This window comes from Dermacentor andersoni, chromosome 1 (assembly GCF_023375885.2).
Source record: "Dermacentor andersoni chromosome 1, qqDerAnde1_hic_scaffold, whole genome shotgun sequence".
NCBI lineage: Eukaryota > Metazoa > Arthropoda > Arachnida > Ixodida > Ixodidae > Dermacentor > Dermacentor andersoni.
In genome coordinates this window covers 183,472,382-183,493,054 of record NC_092814.1, presented here as the reverse complement: position 1 = coordinate 183,493,054, position 20,673 = coordinate 183,472,382, and the positions used below count along the sequence as shown (strand labels likewise).

The window sequence follows — 20,673 nt, the reverse complement described above, 5'->3', positions numbered from 1 at the left end:
TGCCTACCCTGGTATTGAAGTCGCCCATCAGTACAGTGTATTTTGTTTTGACTTTACCCATCGCCGATTCCACGTCTTCATAGAAGCTTTCGACTTCCTGGTCATCACGACTGGATGTAGGAGCGTAGACCTGTACGACCTTCAATTTGTACCTCCTATTGAGTTTCACAACAAGACCTGCCACCCTCTCATTAATGCTATAGAATTCCTGTATGTTACGAGCGATATCCTTATTAATCAGGAATCCGACTCGTAGTTCTTGTCTCTCCGCTAAGCCTCGGTAGCACAGGACGTGGCCGCTTTTTAGCACTGTATATACTTTTGTCCTCCTAACTTCACTGAGCCCTATTAAATCCCACTTAATGCCCGCTAATTCCTTCAATAGCACTGCTAGACTCTCCTCACTAGATAACATTCTAGCGTTAAACATTGCCGGGTTCAGATTCCAATGGCGGCCTGTCCGGATCCAGAGATTCTTAGCACCCTCTGCTGCATCACAGGTCTGACCGTCACCGTGGTCAGTTGCTTCGCAGCTGCTGGGGACTGAGGGCCGGGGTTTGATTGTTGTATTCATGTAGGAGGTTGTGGCCAAGTACTGCACCAGGGTGGCCAATCCTGCTCTGGTGAGGAAGTGCGTTACCAGTTCTGGTCACCGGGATCAGGCCACACTCCAGGCCTGTTTTATGCAATTTTATCAACACGCGGATTTTTTAAAATTCGGTGGAAAATTGCGCAGCACTGGGATTCGACCCACGGTCCTCTTGCACGCAAGGTGGATACTCTATCTCTACGCCACCGCTGCAGCCTGCAGCGTATGCTACCCGTGGACTATCGCGTATAGCTATGCACCATATTTATCAATTTCAATTAAAAACTGGCACTCTTTTTTAAAAAGCCTATAATCTAAACTCGCCCTAGAGTTTGGTATATGATTATTTTTAAAAATGAGATTTTGGCTCCCGCATGGCAGCCTTCTTCACATGGAAGGAGAACTGCAAGGCTGTGATGTTATATGCGGTTGAGTACATGGCGTAGGGTGTGAGTGTATATCAGGTTAAAACGTCCTACCACGAGTGGAAAACTGCATCCAAGCTGGACCATCACAAATTTGAGATGTTCGAGCTCTGGGGCGGGTTGCCCTAGCGGCAGATAGAGCTGGGCGAGGAGACAGAGACCGGCCGTGCGATGGCCGTTTTCACATGTGTTTCCACATGCTGTTACCACTCTCACAAAAGCTACACAAGGTAACCTATTAAGAAACATTTCAAAGTTCGAGACTGTGCAGAAACAAAATACCAAGCTTCGGTCTACAGGCTCTGGACTCTCAAGGTCAAGCAGAGATGCGGACAGTAACTGAAATAAGGTTCACTTAAAAACAGAATGCGCATTTTGTCAGTGGCTAACAAATTATAACTAAAGATAATGTACTCCTCCTGTGGGATGCCACTCCCGTGGGATGCCACTGCATAGTGCCAACAGGACCTCAGTTGCTAGTCAGTCAGTCTTGAGAATGCAGGCTGCTTAGCGAGGCACCATCTCAAAAATCGCCACCCAAGCACTCCGTACAAATGGTTAACCAGCGAAGCTGAAACGTGCGGCCCCGGTGTTTATCACTGGGTTAATCCCGATGGTTCATTAAGCGTCTGCTTGGTAGGCTGTGTAGGAGTCGGGGTCGGGCATGTAAAAAGGGGTAGCTGGCCCATGCCGTCGTCTCACTCATCCACGCTAAGGATGTTGTTGAAGGGAGGAACGTGTTCTCATCAAGAACAAGGAGTGCTGGGTTTATTTAGAGTATCTACATGAAGAGTGGAAAACGTTGCATCTCATGAGTCTAGCATGACTGAAGCACACCGAGGAGCCAAAAGTGCCTGCTTACAGGGCCCCTGAAACGATTTTGACAATTTTGTACAAACGTACTGAGTCATTAGAGTTAGGTCTTTCTGATCATTAATTGACGCTTCTAAGTGCTCCACGTAAAGTGTAATTTATTATAAGGTTTTAAAAATGTACATCACTGCCGATTGCAGCACACTGTTCGGCAGAATTTACAGCCGCCCCTACCCATGTTATGTAAATCACCCCATTCACGTAATGTGGGTGAGCTATCCGATTGGCTGCCCAGGGCGCGTCATCAATAGTTTTTCCACCTTTATGGTGACGAAATGTTCGTAATAGTTGGAATGTTAGTTGATTTGTTTTTATAAAAGGAAAGTAACAGAAAGAGAATGCATAAGAACAATTTCGGCTGGAAACCCGACTCGGGCGAATACTGTCAAAAGTGCGACTACTACTTCGGTGGAACTGAGTTCTTTCAGAGGGATTGCCTCAGGATGCTTTGTGGCCTGACACAGCATGGTAAACAGGTACCTGTAACCTGAGTTTGTCTTTGGTAAAGGGCCTACCATGTCTATCACAAGTCGTCTGATGGGTTCTGGTATTAAGGACACTACCTTTAGTGGAGCTTTCCATGTTTCTCCTGGTTTACCTGAGCACTGGCAGGCGCCGCGTGATCTCGCAAATTTTTCTACGTCTTTGAAACAGCCAGGCTAGTAGTATTCCATAAGCAATCTTTCTTTTGATTTGTTTATGCCTAGGTGGCCCGAACAACCATTTCCATGACAGTGACCCAAAAGGTCCTCCCTGTACTTAGTAGGTACGACTAACTAATCCAGAATCCTGCCTTTGTGGTCTTTTTAGTGCTCATATAACAAGCCTCCTTTCTCGTGAATCGTCACGTTGCGTCTAGCAATGCCTTCTTTAGCTGTTACATGTAATTTAGCTAGGCTGACGTCATTCTTTTGCTTGGCTGCTATTGACTCCCTGTCCACACATAAGAGCCGATCAAAGTTCTTTGAGGCCAGTGATAGTAATGACCCTGTCTCGCTTGCAAGTATGTCAGCTGGCTCTCGCTGCAGGCGTGAAATTTACACATGCCTTGTGATACGCTCTCCTTGAGCTGGTCAGCTGGCAGGATTTCCTCAACCGCTTTTTCATCCCTCGAGCCTAGCTCGGTTTCTGTTACCGAGGCTACCTCTTTTGCTACTTCTGCTGGAGCGGCTTTTGTATTTTACGATGAAAGCGACTCGATTTGGCGAGCTTGAGATCTCATCAATGGCTGTGCTACACCCTTAACAAGTTTCAGCCCCCTTTCACGCAGCAACTGACCCAACCGATTCGAAAAAATGTAAGGGAACTGCAGAGATAAGAATTTTGTAACTGCAGTCTCGCTCACGAGCTCCCCGAACGGTTCACTGATTTTGACTTTGGCCATGGATAGACACACACTGTGTTCTTCTACAACCTGTTTGATCCATGCTACTTCTCCAGTGAAGTCATCTACCGTCACGTAAGACGGATGGACAATGTCCATCGTGGCGGCACTGTCTCGCAGCACCCGGTATGGTTTCTCATTAACTTGCAGGTCGTGAAGATATGGGCTTAAACGTTCCATATTCTCGTCTTTTTCATCCACGTAGGAGAAAACTGTGTTAGGCTTCCCGCAGTTTACAGCAATATGTCCGAGGTTGTGGCACTTACAGCAGCGGATCGATCTAAAAGATTCGAATTTTCGTTTCTGCTCTTTTTGCATGGTTTCCTCATTTGATTTCTGCTCTCTCTTTTCTGAGGTCTTTTCCTCCACGTCTACAAGCTTCGGTCGTCTAGTCTGCGAACCCTTTTTGAACGGAAATGGTTTCCGCGGTCCATTTTGACCGTCCCAATTTCCGTCCTCGGCGTTCAGCTTTCTATGTGTTGCGTACCCTTCGGCTAATTCAGCCGCCTTTTCCACAGTGTTTACGTTTCCTCTGTCTTGCACCCACAGCTTCACAGATTGTGGGATGCCTTTCTAAAACTGATGTAGACACATGCATTCAATAATCATGTCTCTGCTCTCGTACGCTTCTGCGCTTTTCAACCACTCGACTAGGTTGGCCTTTAAGCCGTATGCGAACTCCGGATACCGCTCGCTATCCTTCTTGCCCGTGCTTCTAAACCTTTGCCGAAAAGCTACGGCTGAAAGGCGGTACTTCTTTAGAAAGCTAGCCTTAACCTTCGTATAATCATATGCACCTTGTGCACTGAGTCTGGCGATTACTTCAGCAGCTTCACACAGCAACATAGACGGCAACCGCTGTGGCCATGTACTTGGAGAAAAGGTTGTCTTCTCGCAAGCCCTTTCAAGATTTCCTAGGAACAAACCTATGTCGTTCCTGACCTCAAATGGCTTTAACAGCCTGTCCATGCGGTATGATTCTGCCTCACTTGATGGTTCCAGAGCCACTTCACTCACTCGACACAAGTCCAAATGTTTACATTCAAGGTCAAGTTGCATTTTTCTTAACTGGCAATCTTTCTCGTGTTCCTCTCTGTTCTGTTCTTCTTTCTCCCGTTTCTCTCTTTCCCTAAAGAGCTCTAACCCAATTCCAATGACCTCCTCACTGGCCTGTTCGGAAATCAGCTTTAATATTTCCCATTTCGTCATTTCCTTGTGTACCTCTAGGCCCAGTTCCTCACCGACAACCAACAAATCGTCTCTCAGCAGTGTCCTCAAATCTGTGATTGCTGCTTTACTGCCTTGGTCGTGCTCGCCAGACATAACTAGGTAAACACAACCTAGCGAACAATCAACAATCCAGCTTCCCTACTGTTCTAAACTGAACAATTACAACTCTGCTAGCCACCTGGTTAGCTCAGATGGTAGAGCGGCTGCCCCGGAAGGGTGGTGGTCCCGAGTTCGAGTCCCGGACCAGAACCAATTTTTCTTAAACTGCGAGGCTTTTCTTTCGAGGAACCCGTATGGGTTTCCTTTGTAGCAATTGCTACGATAGGGTGGATGTCAGATTTTCCCTTTATTAACCACAAAATGAAGCCTAGAGAGTCATAGCGAAAACCAAGTACTCGCCGCAGGCACAGCACCACATCGCAAAGTCTGTCTCACTGCTGCCAGCCAGTTGTAAGAGTTGGGGTCGGGCATGTAAAAAGGGGTAGCTGGCCCATGCCATCGTCTGACTCATCCACGCCAAGGACGTTGTTGAAGTGAGGAACGTGTTCTCATTAAGAACGAGGAGTACTGGGTTTATTTACAATAGCTACATGAAGAGTGGAGGACGTTACATCTCATCAGTCTAGCATGACTGAAGTGAAGCACACCGAGGAGCCAAAAACGCCTGCTTAAATCCCTTCTGTCCTCCTCAAATCATGCGAAAAACTGCCTCGTGCGTGCTCAGCTGCGAGAGAGAGCAACGACGTCACTACTGGCGCAGCTAATCACGTGCTTCTCTTCCCCTTTTTTTTTTTCGCACATGCACATGGGGTTGCGCTGGAGGCATTTACAGGCAACAGACGGATGGATGGACAAATCGGCTAGCCATATACAGCTTAGCTCTAAAACTATCGGCCTAGATTCGAATAAATATGGTAAATAAGTTTTTGTTGTTGTTTAGAGGTGTTAGCTTATGTACAGTGATGGGCATTGTTTGCTGTCATTGGCGCGAAGTGCCCAGTGCTGGCATGCTCATGAAATGCCGATAAACCAAGCGCTTCACAAGAATGTCAGAGCACCAGGTAAAGGCTGTGATGCAGCTAACTTCACTATTCATGTACATTAGTTCATCGCAGCACCAGTGAAAAAATGCAGGATAGTTACGGCAAGCTCGTACATATCCTGCACTCTTTACACAACTGTGCTCCTATTTTTCAATTATTTTTTTCACTGTGGAAACTGCTCACCTTTCCGCCAGGCAATGTTAGCCTTAAGGGTGGACAACGGTGGTTATTTCATCTTCCCCTTTAACTGTATTATAGCGAGATCCTACTGTACATAAATATATGAGGCAAGTAACAGTGCCAGGAATGTGTCTGAATGATTTGTTATATCCAAGTGTCTGAAAAGTCAGTTTGTGACTGTACATCAAGAAAGTTGAATAGGAGGAAGGTGGAGCAAGCACTTTATTTCGTACTGTTCCACTCATTCACCCCACCAATAATGTGAACTAAGGCACACTTAATTTTTATTTTAAAATGCAGTGGCAAATTTGCTCTTCATGTTAATGCAAGTGTACTATTGGTGTGACTAAAAGGGTTGACCTGACCGTCTTGCATAAAGTAGGGTAATGTTTATCCTTCTCCTGCTGTAGCACTTCACCGATCACATACCACGAGCATGATGAAAACCAGTGTTTGGGTTTGAAAGGGAATGTGCATCTTATAAATGTCAGTCTGCATGAGCAGTGCAGTAACAATCATTGCATAGCTCTTTACCTTGCGTCTTGATATGCATGCCACTCTCATTTCTTCATTGCTCCCACGTTAAACATGGCAAAGTGAAACATGGCATGGTTTGAAAGGGGATGTGCATCTTATAAATGTCAGTTTGCACAAGTAGTGTAGTAACACAATCATTGCATAGATCTTTACATTCATCTTGATATGCATGCCACTCTCATTTCTTCATTGCTCCCAGGTTAAACATGGCAAGGATGCCTTTGTGATCCTCACCACTGATGGTGTGAATTGTGCCATGTCAGACCAGGAGATTGTGGATGCCATCAACAGCTGCAGTTCACCAGCTGAGGCAGCAGGCTTCGTCACTGACCAGGCCATGCATTTTGCTTCTCAGGACAATGCTACGGCGGTTGTCATGCCCTGTGGTGCCTGGGGAAAGTATCGCAATAGTGGTGGTGTGGCGAACAGTTTTGGTCGGCAGCTGCAGTTTAGTCGGAGATTTTAGCTGCTTACTTGTAAAGAATAGCCCACCACTTTTGTGATGAGCACACCTTTGAAGTGGATTATGAGTGTCCGAGTCACTAGATTTCTTCAGTTAACAAACAAGCAGACAAATAGGGCTGACCTTGAAGCTGTAAACATATTCTTATTTTGAACCTCAATTAGACTGACCAAATCTTTTGCATACGTTGTAGCAAAAATAAGTGGACTATGTGACAGCATTTTTATTGAAGATGTGAGGAGCAACACATGCCTTTGCTTTTGTTAGTGTGTATTTAGGGAGAAAATTGCTCTGTTGCCTTTTCGTTTTTCTGGCAGAAAAACATAAACTAGCTTGATATGCTTTAATAATTGCACAGTGAGTAGCTGATGGTTACCTATACTATTGTTTACTGTACAGCTTCTATTTCAAAGTGCACGGTAAAATTGAAATGCTTCAGAACTTTCTTGTTGCATAAAGAAGTTAGCTGTTCACCTTGTATGGTAGTCAGTATGAACAATTACTTTTTTTCTTTCCTAGTGCCAGCTGACCTTTCTGTCTGTAATTTATTTTGCCTTCTGTTGCCTACAAGGCACCCAAACCTTAAGCACGAGCCTCAAAGAATATCCTGTATTCAGCAGCCTGTCTTGCTTCATTTTTTGCAATTTCTGAATTTGTATACAGCATTTTATCAGTGGCCTCCTTGTCATTTAGTGGTGGTACATAGGCATTCTGTATATCTTGGCTGTCAAAAAATGGAATATCTTTACTGTCAGCATCTCTACTTTCCATGCAGTGCTTTAAAGGGACATTAAAGGCAAATGTTAAGTCAAGCTAAAGTGATAATACCTACTTTAAAAAATTCCCAGGACACCTAAGCACTTCTTACCAGTTGTGAATGCGAAACCATTAATGTCCAATTGAACGCCTAAGCGGTTCTTCGAGTTTTACACTGTGAATAGCATACTGTAGCAGTACGTGCTGCCCGAGCCAACAAGCAGCAGCGGCGACCAAGACCAGTAGGCGCGGGCAGCAGCTATACCCAGTATGGATGAGAGAGAGAGAGAGAGAGAGAGAGATATGGGTTGCGTGTTGGCTTCTGAGAGTGAGAGCAAGGGTGATGTGGCATCATGGCGATGCCCTCTCCCCTTACTCAACACCTGGCGCGCCAGCAAGTGTTCCCTTTTGCCCGCACTGCTCTTCGAGGTGCACCCGTGACATGGTGTTGCAGCCAGTGGTAATTTAAGTGCCATTTCGCTGCTACAAATGGCAGCTTTCTTGCTTGATGGGCAATTTGATGCTTTCGCATCAAAAGTCTAAAATCGAGACCAGGGCTTTAGTGAGATATGTATTAAGATAAATGTAGGACAGGATTTGACTCTACCAGAATGTTCAAGTACTACTCGTCTGATCGTGCCTAAACTCATCATTAAAATTGTGTCACTAGCACTCAACCAGTAAATAAAAAGATCATTGCATTGCATTATAAGATGGAAGAAATTGCTACTTGTCCACTAGCGTTTGGTGCGTTTTTTTTTTTCATGTTCCTGTCCGTGTCATTTTTTAAACGCTAGTGCAATGTCCTCTTATACGAATAACCACCAACTAGCCCAGCTTTCTGCCTTAAATACTTGTCCACTTCTGTTTGATTCTTAGAAAAAGAAAACTCATTGATGTTACCTTTGATAACGATGCGGCGAGTGGTCAACAAGTTTTGTTTTCACTCGAATCCGTGCAGCCAGCGCGTTCATCTTTTGGGTGGTAGTTTCTGTATTGCATAGTGCTGTACTTGTTTGCTGGCTTGCAGAGCTCACACTAAAGAGGCAACCGCATGCACGCGATTATCAAACAACGGTGACAAGCGACATGACAGATGGACCCTGTTGCACTCTCACATATTGCTGTAGGACGAAGATGAAAAAAAAAACTAGCAACATACTTTCATTGTTGTCTGAATCAAATCAATCATACACCCGTCATAAAATCTTAGATGTGCTGCGCCATTATTTTAACCATAGGGTACTACATCTAGTTTTAATGTGCTGTCATTGCCAGTAAAAATGCATTCCATGCTGCCAATGGCAAATGCTGTAGCACCATCTGATAGCTAGAAATCTAAATACACTTTCGTGACTTGGTGGCCATGGCCGCCGTGGCACACTAAATACCACATCTCAGAGATGTGGTATTTAGTGTGAGATGAGGTGAAGCGGTGGCTTATTTTACCATTTATTGCTGTCACGGAGGACAGCAAGTAGCAAGAGCAAATTCCAATCATAGTGGGCGCAATGGTTGCTGTCCTGTTATGCAGTCACATGGTAACAGGTGAGCCACTGCGCAAATTTCCGGGTGACAAGCGAGACTTCTGCGAACAACAGAAAATGCCACCTCCATGTGATGTTTTGAGATGCTGTCATTTGTATCTTTGCTTGGTTTCTGGCTATGCTGTTGAGTTTTATGGAAAAAAAAATGTAGCCTTTGGCTGTCAGGCACCGTTTTACTCACCAACGGTAGTAAAGGGTAGTGATGGCTTATGCAGCATCGCACCTCCTTGTTTGTGGCAGGCTATTTGAATTGTGCTAGAGGAATGCAGACCCTTCAGACATGCTTTTCTCTTAAACTAAGTGTTTTCTTGGCGCAAAACATGGGCTGCAGAGTTTCTGGAATTGTATTTTAACAGTCCACGTTGACATACTATTTGACCTTAGTATCCTTTCAGCAGCATGGGTGGGCAAATTGCTGGAGGTGTCTCTAAAGCAGAAATTTTCTTGCAGGAGTTATATATCATTTCACACACATTAGTCCTGTCATTCTCATGATATTATTGTGCAGAGATCTTGTCAATTCTGTCGTTGACAGGGGGGAGGGTGGGGGCTACTCATAAAGCTTATGCTTGAGTCACTAGCCCTTTTTTTTTTTTTGCTTATCACTTCGAGAGTACAATATTTCTAACACTTGTATCAAGAGCACAAGTGGTAAAGTACCTGCATGAGGAACTGACTGTTTAATCTGTCACCGTAATCAAATACTAGCATGATAGTGCAGTTATTTAGCTACAGGTGTGGATGTGTAATGTCTCAGTGTAGGACCCAGAGGCTGGATTCTTTCCTGTTGCACAAAGTGACATGGCAAAGCATGCTCAAAGCAGCTCATTTGTTGACATTGTTGCTGCAAGTTCCTGTCGCATATTCCCACACACTGTGCCTGAGTGTCCAGGGTATGTTCTTCAGCCCATACTTTTGCAGTCTTCAAGGACTAGTCAAGAATTCGGGGTGCCAAGCGTTCTATTGTAGCACTATAGCTGAAGCACTTGCAAAAAGCAAGTGCTTTGTGTTAGTGATGCTTTTGAAAGCAGCACTGTTTCATGTTGCCTTTAGCAATGTAAGGAGTCACGTGCAATTGATACACTGTGTCAGCTGTGCACTTAACGGCGGCTGTTGTAAGCGTTTGCAATTGGTGCCACAGATGTTCTCTGCCATTGGAAGATGCTTTTGCATGCCTTGAACAACTTCTTTCTCTATTTGTGATAGCATTGTGATATTTGCCTGCTCTCTTAGTTTGAAGGGAGTCTAAAGGAAAATATTTTCAGACTAGGTAGGTAAGCTGGCTTGTTACTCTTTGGAAATAGAAGTTACATTACTTTTGCCCAGAAGGAAGACAGAACATGCCAGAGAACATGAGGTGTAGCAATACAGGCAACGCTGCTTTATAATGCCTGCAACAACTTTCTGCGACATTGCTAGGAACACTCGGCTGAGGCTGTTGGCAATGAAAAACTAGATTGCATTGCAAAATCAAAAGTGTAATGTGCCCATTTTTATAGCTCTTGTGTTCTTCTGCATAACATCTCGGAGTTAATCATGGCTTAAAAATTTAGCTAAAGCTTTGTGCTCAATCAGCCTGGTTCTTTATAGTGTGGAACCTTTATAGTTTACAGTGTGTTGGGTGGTCCTGTGAACAGAGCTGCCCCGCATGGTGGTGTGTTTAGCGTACATAGCTGAAACGTATGCAACATGCTTAGTGAGGACTTGTAAGCAGTGGCAGAAATGAGGTCAATTGCAACATGTACTATTGTGTATCAAAAATGCGCAGCAGTAAGCGGTTCCTAATGCCAGTGGCAAACTGCAGCTTCTTATATGGGGAGAGCCAATATTTTGGAGTATGCCAGCAATAATGCCATAAATAGTGCTGCCACTAGTTTGCATACAACAGGGATTCAGTCATTTTGTATTTTATTTAAAGAGGGAAGGGGCATCCTGTTCATTTGAGCTTGTTGTAGCTGCATTTAGGCCTCTGTTTTCCCCTTAATTAACTTGCAAGATATTTTGGTTTTCTTGTTACACCCCCCCCCCTTGCTTTGATTTATTGTCCTTGTTTAAGTTTGTTTTGAACTTTATGATTTTACTCATTATTGCTCTTGTGAGTCCTTATGCAGTCATTCATATCTATCCTTATCATTAGGAAGGTGACAGGCAGCATTGAGCACTTTAGCACAAAGCACGAAGGTATGATGCTAACCAATTTCTGCTTGACTAGGTGATTGCATTATGCTATGGCACATCTGTGCATGTTTCGTGTACAAAATGTCTTATTCAATATCACAGACTGAATATTTTAAAGGTTGAATTTTGCATTAGTAATTAATAATGCCATGAAAGCTAATGTGGCACCACTTGGCTAAAATAGGCACACATGCTAATGACTTTGTTTCGGGTACAATTGGCAGTCAGTAGAAAATATAGCAATATTGTGGTACCTGTGTAGTCCTTGTAGTCATTCAGCAGGAGTCTATTATAAGTGCCTGGCATCTGTTAATATGTTCCTTTTTACTTATGCTGCCTTCAAGTGCCAGTAACTCCAGGTATGTTGCCATGGTTCTGCAGGCCTGTAATGTTCAAATACAATGGATGAAAGTTCATTCAGGTGACTGTTGTCACAGGCTGTTTACTTGATATAGACTTTACTTACGCAAGTTCGATGACACTCAAGTGAAATAAAGCATATGTTGTTATTAGCAACGCTGGCCATGTTATATAATTTTGTGCTGTCCGTACGCCTGTGTGCACTTACATGCACACACATAGGTTGAGGACTGCCGCATTTCTTCAAAGCGATCTGCAATGTGGACAAAATGCGCCAAGTGCTGGTAGCTTCATATGCGCTGTGCTTTCGATGCTTAGTTTGCATTAAAGCCAAGAGGCAGCACAATGGTCACTTTGCTCTGCTACTACCACGCTTCCTCCTGCATTCTGACAGTTTCCGCAGTCATCGAGTTAGATGTGTTCATGTTTACTTACGCACGTGTGACACCATACTTGTTAATTTAGTTAGTAAGAGAATGTTTGCAAATTTATATGGCCGACAAAACTACTATCCTTACTTGATATAGCTGTCTACTAATTTGCTATCGCAATCTATGCTTCGCCTTTTGGACGAAACCACAACTTTTTTACTTTAAAGCGACCTTGAATCAGTTTAGACTGATAAAGTAGTCCTTAAAAAACTTATTAGCTTTGCAGTAGAGGTGATTATTAGAAGGGAAAATAAGTCTAAATAATCTTATTTAAAATTTTTCTGCTATAACCCCAGTGCTGATACATTGGATGACGTAAACTTCAAAGTATTTTTTTTTTATTATGGCTGTAGTGACTTAAACGTTCTCAAAACATGCAAAGTGAAGTCCTCAATACCTTCAGAATATAATGTGATCCTCACTAGGGTTGAGGATTGGGCAAGTTGGTATTGCATTCTAAAACTGATACAGCGAGAAAGGAAGAACCGGCTCGTTTCTTCCTTTCTATGTTGCACTGTACCAGTTTTAGAATGTGAAGCTGCTTTACCGATAAACTAAACCCGAGCAGACTCCGTGGTGTCATGTGAAGCTGGTGTGGAAACTTCAAGGCATCGTTGCCAGCTGTATTTTGTTTTTGAGTCTTCTAGTTTACCAAGCCTTCTGTCGTGGTAAGAGGGACTTTCTTGGTATTGTATAAGAGTAGATCGCTAATACAGCTTAACTTAATTTTTAGCGTACCTTCAAAGTCTTCCATGTGGACTTAAATGTTGCATATAAATTTTCGAAGACTTTTGCAATGAAGCAAGTGAAGTGCGATATTGAAAACACGTTCCTTGCAGTATATGCTACACCGTGTGATTTGGTTCGCTGAAAAACTATTCACTTGAGGATAGCTCTGTTGAATGGTTTGAGGGAGCATGTGCGCTTTGCATGCTTTTGTGCACTTCAATATCAACCGCCAGTGCTGCCTACATGCCTGTTCTCCACATGCTCTTAGTGGGCATGATAAGGCATTGGTCAGTCAATGCGAATGCTCCAGCTGGAGCCCTCCATTCTGGTATGGTGACAAGCTTAGTTTTCCGTGGTGGCATAATGCACTGATAGCACTTCTGGCATCATACCTATTGTTCCAAAGGCTTTTCCTTCCTAGTGCATATTCTACAGGGCCTGGGGAATGTGCCCAGAAGTAGAAGGGTTGAAGATGTGTAAGCAAGAGTTCGATTCCCTATGCCACTGTACAATTTTTATGTTGTACAGGGATCGTTCTAAATTTTTGTGAACTAATTAACATGTTCAGCCAGTTCGCCAGCTTTTGACATTAAAAAATGATGTTTAAAACTGGTTCGAACTGGTTTATCCTCGTGCATCAATAAAAAATGAGTATATATTTTGTACAAAAGCTCATAAGCTTAAATCGGTGCAGACAAACTGAATAAAACTTGTTTTTTAACATGGGGTGGATGTTATTGTGCTGTCAAAACCTGTTAAATTGGGTTCATTTGGACATCGGTGTAGGTTCGCTTGTAATTGACATCTCTAAGCAGGCCTCATTGTGACCCATTGGCACATACTGTGAGCAAAAGGGTGGACTTTAGTGCGAGCGTAAATGCTAGTTGGTCTCTGATGACACTATAGACCTGCCTCTCACCCGAAGTAACATGCCAAGCCTGTCGCTAGACTAACCTCTCCAGGGGGGGCGTTCTGTGAGTGTCTACCTAGTGGACATGTCCATTTCGTATGCTGCTGAAGTTCCAATTGGCTGGGCTGGGGTACGGCAATGGATGGATGAATGAATGGATAAAGCTGAACCCTTTAGATCGGGCGGCAACTCAAGCCCCCTTAGCCCTGACTAGTAATATATTTTGTAATTAGTGGAGAGTGAAATTTCACTCTTGTCTTGATTTTAGCTACCAATTGGATAACCTCCATTTGGTTATTTCTACCCGCTTAAATTCTATTTTGCTTCCACTGTCCCTAAATCCCAATGCCTTGAAAAGATCAGCCCCACTGCTTTGAACTGTAGGGTGAAGCCCTTTACAGAAAAGTGTCAGGTGTTCAACCGTTTCATCCTCTATCTGCCTCCATGTGGACTGCCAAACTCAAGTCATCATCATGGCTAGCACCAGCAGGACCAGCCGCCACCACCCCACTGTTCTCCAGTGGAACGCATTCTCGCTGCGGTGGCGGCAAGCAGACCTCTCAGTGCATTTACAGCAGAGACTGACGTAATCGCTGTGCCTTAGGTTGATGTGGCTGCTAGAAAAACCTGCGACTCCCTGGGTACATAGGGTATTCCAGCACCACATCCTGCACCTTGCCTATCTGCATAGCTGCCCCCTGTCTGGATAGTCACTACCCCTACTGTGCCATCTATGCACACTGCGAACTGCCACAAGCAGAGGTCGACGTGGATGACCTGACGGGTAGACACAACAGTGGCCTCCATCTACGTGCGGCCTAACCAACATTGGGACCCTTCAACCCTCCTGCAGCTGGCCACATGTCTTGACCATGACAACATCCTTTGCGGCAACGCGAATGCACACAATACGGCCTGCGGAAGCCACAGATGCTGCAAACGAAGGAAGGACCTAGAGGAGGTGTTTCCCCTTGTGGGCTTGCAGATCCTGAACTCCGAATCATTCACCTACGTGCTCAGGGCAGCACGCATGACCTGCACGACTCGACGTCAGCCTGTCACTAGAAGGGACCCACTGTAGCTGGGCCATGCAGCCAGACTCCTGGGGTTCGGACCACCTGCCCATCTCCTTGACCTTGACATCACCTTGACAGGAGGGAAGCGACCTGAGGACCAGACGATGCAGCACAGTTGGCCGGGGGACCTTCAAGAGACAGTTAGACTGCGTCCCAGATGACCAGGACTTTTTCCAATGCGTGGCTGAGGCAGCTCAGGCTGATACCGTCCGCTCTTTCATGCCCGAAGTCGAGCCCATTCCTGACCTTCGACACCTCAACCTGCAAGCCGCCAGACGCCAAGCTGAAATGTGAGCATTAAGAACTTGACAGCCAGACCATTGCACAGAACACAATCGCATATCGACGCTGCCTGCCGGCAACATGCCAATCGCCGCCGTCAACAGAGCTGGCAGGGAATCTGTAACTATTAGCCAGGCCAGTGGCGGTCCTCGAGCATGGAGTCTTCTGCTGTCCCTGCTCTCTGGCCTAAGGGTATGACAGCCAGTGCTCTCAGTGGTTATCTGCATGGGCATCAGCAAGGCACCCCTGACAGAGCTAGCCACTGGCCGACCAGCTCACGGCCCTCCCAGCAGTATCACCTGCGATAGCATCTGGTCCCCCGCTCTCTACGGCAACCTGGTGGCTTCCACCCAGCATGGACAACCAGCTAGATTACCGCCCTCTGTCAGGAACACGAGCTGGCCACAGCATTGGCAAAAGCCAAGTGCCGCAGTGCCCCTGGAGCAGATGGCATCATGTTTCATATGCTATGAAGCCTGGACAAGGGTGCTCGACATTTTCTCCTGGAGACAATGAACGTCATCTGGCAGACTGGCTCGCTACCGAAGACCTGGCTGACAGCGGTGGTCGCACGCTTGCGAAAGCCAGGGCGACCAGCCACGATTATCACCCCTTACTACCTCTGCTATCACGGTTATCACCTCTGTATCGCTGATCTCCTCGTCTTGCAAGCTAATGTAGACTATTGTCCTAGCATACCTGAACTGGATTGCTGGGGTGGCGGGCGTCCTCTCAGAGCAACAGATGGGCTTCCGTCGCCATCGATGCACGGCAGACTTGATGGCGAACGTGGTCTCCACCCTGGAGGAGACGAGGAACAATGGGGAGGTGGCTCTCATACTCCTCGGTGTCCAGATTGCGATCGACACGTGGTCATCGAAAGTGCACTGGATGAATTTGGCATCGTGGGCTCCGCCAGTTCACCTCATTCCTGACGGCCGGGACGGACACTCCGTGTAAAAGTCGCCCGGGCCCTGAGCACTTTCCGTAAGGTGGCTACGGGCGTCCCTCAAGGCTCTATCCCGAGTCCATTCCTCTTCAACGCGGCATTGGCTGGACTCCCCGCTGGACTTCCCACAGCAATCTTAGCTGGGCCAAAGTGAATTCCCGATCCAGAGCTTGGTTTACGCAGATGATGTTGCGCCATGCACGCACGGACCCTGATGGAACCTGCAGCCTATGCGGTCATCACTGCTAACTACTTCCAGAGCGTTGGGCTTCTAGTCTCCCCCAGAACGACAGAGGCCCTGCTGATCCATCTCAAAGCTCCCGCTCGTGCCACTGTCGGGAAGCTGGTGCTTGGAGGTATGTCCATCTCGTGGAAATAGGCGGTCACATACCTGAGGCTCCAGGTTGACCACCGCCTAACATTGATACCTGCTGTCAAGGCCGCTACCATCAATGCATGCAGGTTAAGTACAGCAGTCAACCGGCTTCAATGAGGGAAGGACTGCACATCACGATGGGCCTTCCGACTGTACCATGCTGCCACCACCTCCGTGTTCCTCTATGCGCTCCCACTGGCAAACCTGACGCCAACCCGCAAGAAGCAGCTGGCACTGCATCACAGGGCAGCCATTCGAACAATACTTGGGCTACGGCGCCAGTCCCCGGTGGCTGCTTTTTTTATTGGCTCCAAGCCTAGCCCCTCTCGCTGCTCGTGCTGCAGCGGGGGCTCCTCCATGTAGACCGACTGCACCACGCTCCTCAAGGCAAAGCCCTAGTGCGCAGACTGCTAAACTGACCCTCCTCCCGGATGGGCAGCATCTGCGTACTATATGACGAGTTGGTAGGCCAGTCCCCCGCGGAAGTCACGCCACCCCCACCTCACCAGCAGCCACTCGAGGTCCATCTTCAGCTTGAAGGCAAGCCGAAGAAGAGGACCCCCACATGCGAACTCCAGCAGGCAGCCATGTCCAAGCTGTATGAACTAGATGGACAACTCCACTTCTTCACTGATAGGTCTGTCTTCCCTGCCAATTAATGGCGCGGCAGTAGCAGCCTGCGTTTCCTACAACTAGAGGGACCCTGCTGGGTCGCCTCCCTTTTGCTGCCAGCTCCACGGCAGCAGACTACCTCGCCGCACATCCACTGAAGCTACCCGTAGTCATCATCATGGACACTAGACCACATCTTCAGGCACTACTTCAACCTGACCGAGCAGGATTCACGGTTACCCGGCTCCTGGCCAAGCTCTCAGCCATTCAAAGGAGTGGCACCCTCCTATCACTTCACTGGCTCCCCTCACACGTAGGGATAGCCGGAAACGAAGAGGCGGATGCAGCAGCCAAAGTAGCACATCATGACCCTGTCAGTCGCCACAGCATTAGCGGCATCCGATTTAACGCAGCACCGACTGCTCAAACTGCTGACCGCAGCCAACCCAAGCACACGTGTGACTAGCGGCAAACCACCTCGGCCACTTCCCGAGCAAGAGCAAATTCTGCTCCTACGCCTCAGGACAGGCAGCGCAAGGCCCGTCGACCGAAAATGCAGCATAGGGCGCATCTCATCTCTTGCCTGTAGGAGATGCGGCTACTCGGAGACCCTTGACCATATCCTATGCCACTGCCCAGCCCTCCTTACGCAATCACGAAGCGATTACGTTACTACATATCAACGCCTTCGCCTTCCAGTAGAGGACGGGCCCTTCCTCCGCCAATTAAAGCCCCTCAATTTTCCAAAAGTAGCATCTTTCCGCCACCCCGCTCTCCCGTGGTCACGGCTCTCCCTGGCCTTTCCTCCTTCACGCCTCTTGTCGCCCCAGCCTCCTCCACTCCCTCATTGCCCAATCTGGTCACGTAGAAGCACGCGTCGGGCTTTTGTATATATATTTTTTTTCCAGCACGCTCCGACCACCATTACTGGTCCAGTGCGACGAAAGTACGCGCAGACGGATTGATCGCGGGAGGTCGTGGAATCAAATCGCGGCCGCGGCAGCCGCATTTCGATGGGGGCGATATGCAAAGATGCCTGTGTCCCGTCCATTGGGGGTACGAACCCCAGGAGGTCAAAATTAATTCGAAGTCTCCATTACGGCGTGCTTATAATCATATCGTGGTTTAGGCACGTAAAACTGAAGAATCAACTTCCTTTTCTCTGTCTTGCGTGCCTTGGAGTGTTCCAGTTAAAGCAACACTGCTTCCCTGCGAAAGCTTACTACGCAACAGAATACAGACGCATGTAGTATACAGACATAAAATAAGCACTTCAACAAAAGTGTTACTGGTGCTAATAATAGGGGGGGAGGGAATCATTATTTTCATAACCTCTGTCCAGTTGTCTCATCAAGTTCGTCATTCGCGATATCAAATTCCAACCACTTGCACTGTAATAAATAAACGATTTCATGTACTGGTACGTTGTTCAAATTATTACTGTCTACGTGTGAAAACGTAGCTAATGGCCGCCACAACCCGTGCATGAGCTACACACATCTGTAAAAGGCGCGGAGCAGAAGCGGCCGTGTTGCTAGGCGTTTCTGACCCCAGACAGTTGCAATCTCTCACGCGCCGGCCGAACAAAGTGATCCTGCAGGTACGTAAATGAATGTACGAATCCACTTCCACATACTTCCACGCAGTGAAAACCTGAAACTGAGGTAATTGCGCACGTATTTGAGCACACCGTGTGCATGCGTCGTATTTCTGCAACACGAACTCTCAACGTGTGGGCGCTTTGCGCCTTCAATAATGGTCCTGTAAAGTGGAAAGTTGGGCTAGTTGGTGAGTAATCATCATACCTTGCTGGTGAAGCAACGCACTGACACAGTGAAGACACACAAGACGACACTTGCTGCACTCGCAACTATGTTATGTCGGAACACGTACTTCATATTTATATACCTGCGCACCCTCAGGCGTCAAAGAAAATCAAGGCAAGGTTAAAGGCATTAAGGATTTTTGGCTATAGTTGAACATGGTGTTTTGGACATAAGAGTGAATGAGGTCTTAAAAGTGTTCAAGGACAACAGCCAAGGACTGGCTTTCACTGTTGAGTTGCCGAAGAATGGCAAGCTACAGTCTTTAGATTTGGCGTTAACTACCACACCGGACCACGTTTGCTGGTCATACAATCCACGATCAGAAAAACCCTTGCTTAGCTATAATTCGGGACACTCAAAAATCGTAAAAAGTGGCATAGCTTTCTCGTGCCTGAGGGCAGCGTTAACTAAGTCTTGCCCAGAAAAAATAAAAGAAACTTTCAGCCAACAAGTTATCAGACTAAAGAATGCAGGATATGAAAAACGTACTGTATACATCAGCCTATAAGTTGATTCGTTATGTGCGCAATGGCTATCAGAAAGAGTGCAACATAAAAGAGATTGACAGCAAAAAAATTGTGTCAATACCATATGCACACAAAATTGCGCATAACTTAAAAGAACGTAGGTGGCAGATATGGTGTACGAGTAGTTTTTTCAGAACCGAACAAACTCTGAAAAATATGTGCCGGACTGGATCGTAGAATTCCAACAAAAATAAAAGTAAATGGTCGTAAGTGCACGGTCAAGCATAAAGAAAAACTTGTCGAGTGCAGGTCATCCGTTGTCTACTGTTTGCCCATATTGTGTGGAAATTAAAATATACATCTGCCAAACGGGTCGGTGTGTAAACACAAGACTTTTGGAGCACAAAAGGTCACTGGGGGGAAACATTCATTCCCACATTAAGGGGCACTGCTCACAACATGGGTGCTGGCCACTTTACAATGATACCACAGTTTTATCGCAGCATAAGGATCAGCTAACCAGGGAAATAAACGAAGCCTTTCATATTCACAAGAGGGGAGAGGGTTGTATCAGTTAGCCATCTTTACATCTAAGCCATGGAGGTTGCCTTTTTGGAAGTACACTAAAGGAAAAAAAATTGTGTAATGAAAATGGTTGTTAGGGGTGCAACAAATACGATAGGATTGCACACCATGATAGATAGGTGTCATATCTTTGACGCCCGAGTAGGTGCGGGCAAATGATGTTTAAAAAAAATGCCTTTAATCTTGCCTTGATTTTCTTTGACGCCCGAGGGTGCGCAGGTATATAAATATGAAGTATGTGTTCTGAAATAAAATAGTTACGAGTGCAGCGAATGTCGTCTTTTCTTGTGTGTCTTCACTGTGTCCGTGTCAGTGCGCTGCTTCACCAGTAAGGTATCATAAATAATAGTCCTTTACTCTATTTTTTTGCGCAATTCCAACATGACATTATTACGGCCAGTTACCGACCGACGAAGCAAAATCTATCCTCAGAAAGTGCACCGTAAGGCTCGAACGAACTTTTCCGCCGGTCGCGCGTTACCGTCGTCTGATACGGCAGAGACAACATAGGCTCATGGAGTGCTAAAGTGCTGCACCCCATGAACTAGTGCAGAAAGTGCAGCCAAATCGAGGAGACCTAAAATTTAGCACTCGATTTGACGTAGTGCTGCACGAGTTCATGTACACTTTGGCACTAGACTCTCCGCAAGTTCTTTTCTCGTGCACGTAGTGCAAAGCTTTTGATAGCAGACGACACATGCGGCTCCGTGGCCATGCGGGTGTTGGTAGACAACATCGACGGCGCCTGCTATTAGTAACGCAGCACGGACGCCAGTTTTCTTCAGGATGTGTACGCAGCATCTTGTTAAGGGCGCTTTCCGGGTTCAACTGCTGCTAAGTGCACTGAAGGCCGGGATTTTCCCTC

General features: G+C 46.3%; 1 protein-coding gene and 1 long non-coding RNA gene across 3 annotated transcripts in view; one reads left to right on the top strand and one right to left on the bottom strand.

Moving 5' to 3' along the window:
• Positions 1-11,721, top strand: part of LOC126547263 (protein phosphatase Mn(2+)-dependent 1K-like) — a 47,965-nt gene extending 36,244 nt beyond the window's left edge. For both annotated transcript variants that reach the window (XM_055062843.2, XM_050195226.3), the window contains one exon: positions 6,461-11,721. In XM_055062843.2, coding sequence (XP_054918818.1) covers positions 6,461-6,727 — 267 coding nt within the window. In that variant the 3' untranslated portion in view covers positions 6,728-11,721. The remainder of the gene's footprint in view (positions 1-6,460) is intronic.
• On the bottom strand, positions 9,046-20,069 carry LOC140218614 (uncharacterized). Its single transcript, XR_011894820.1, has 2 exons — positions 11,672-20,069; positions 9,046-11,588 (listed from the first exon to the last, which is right to left on the bottom strand). It is a non-coding gene; the product is annotated as an uncharacterized lncRNA (long non-coding RNA).
• Positions 20,070-20,673: the final 604 nt, after the last annotated feature.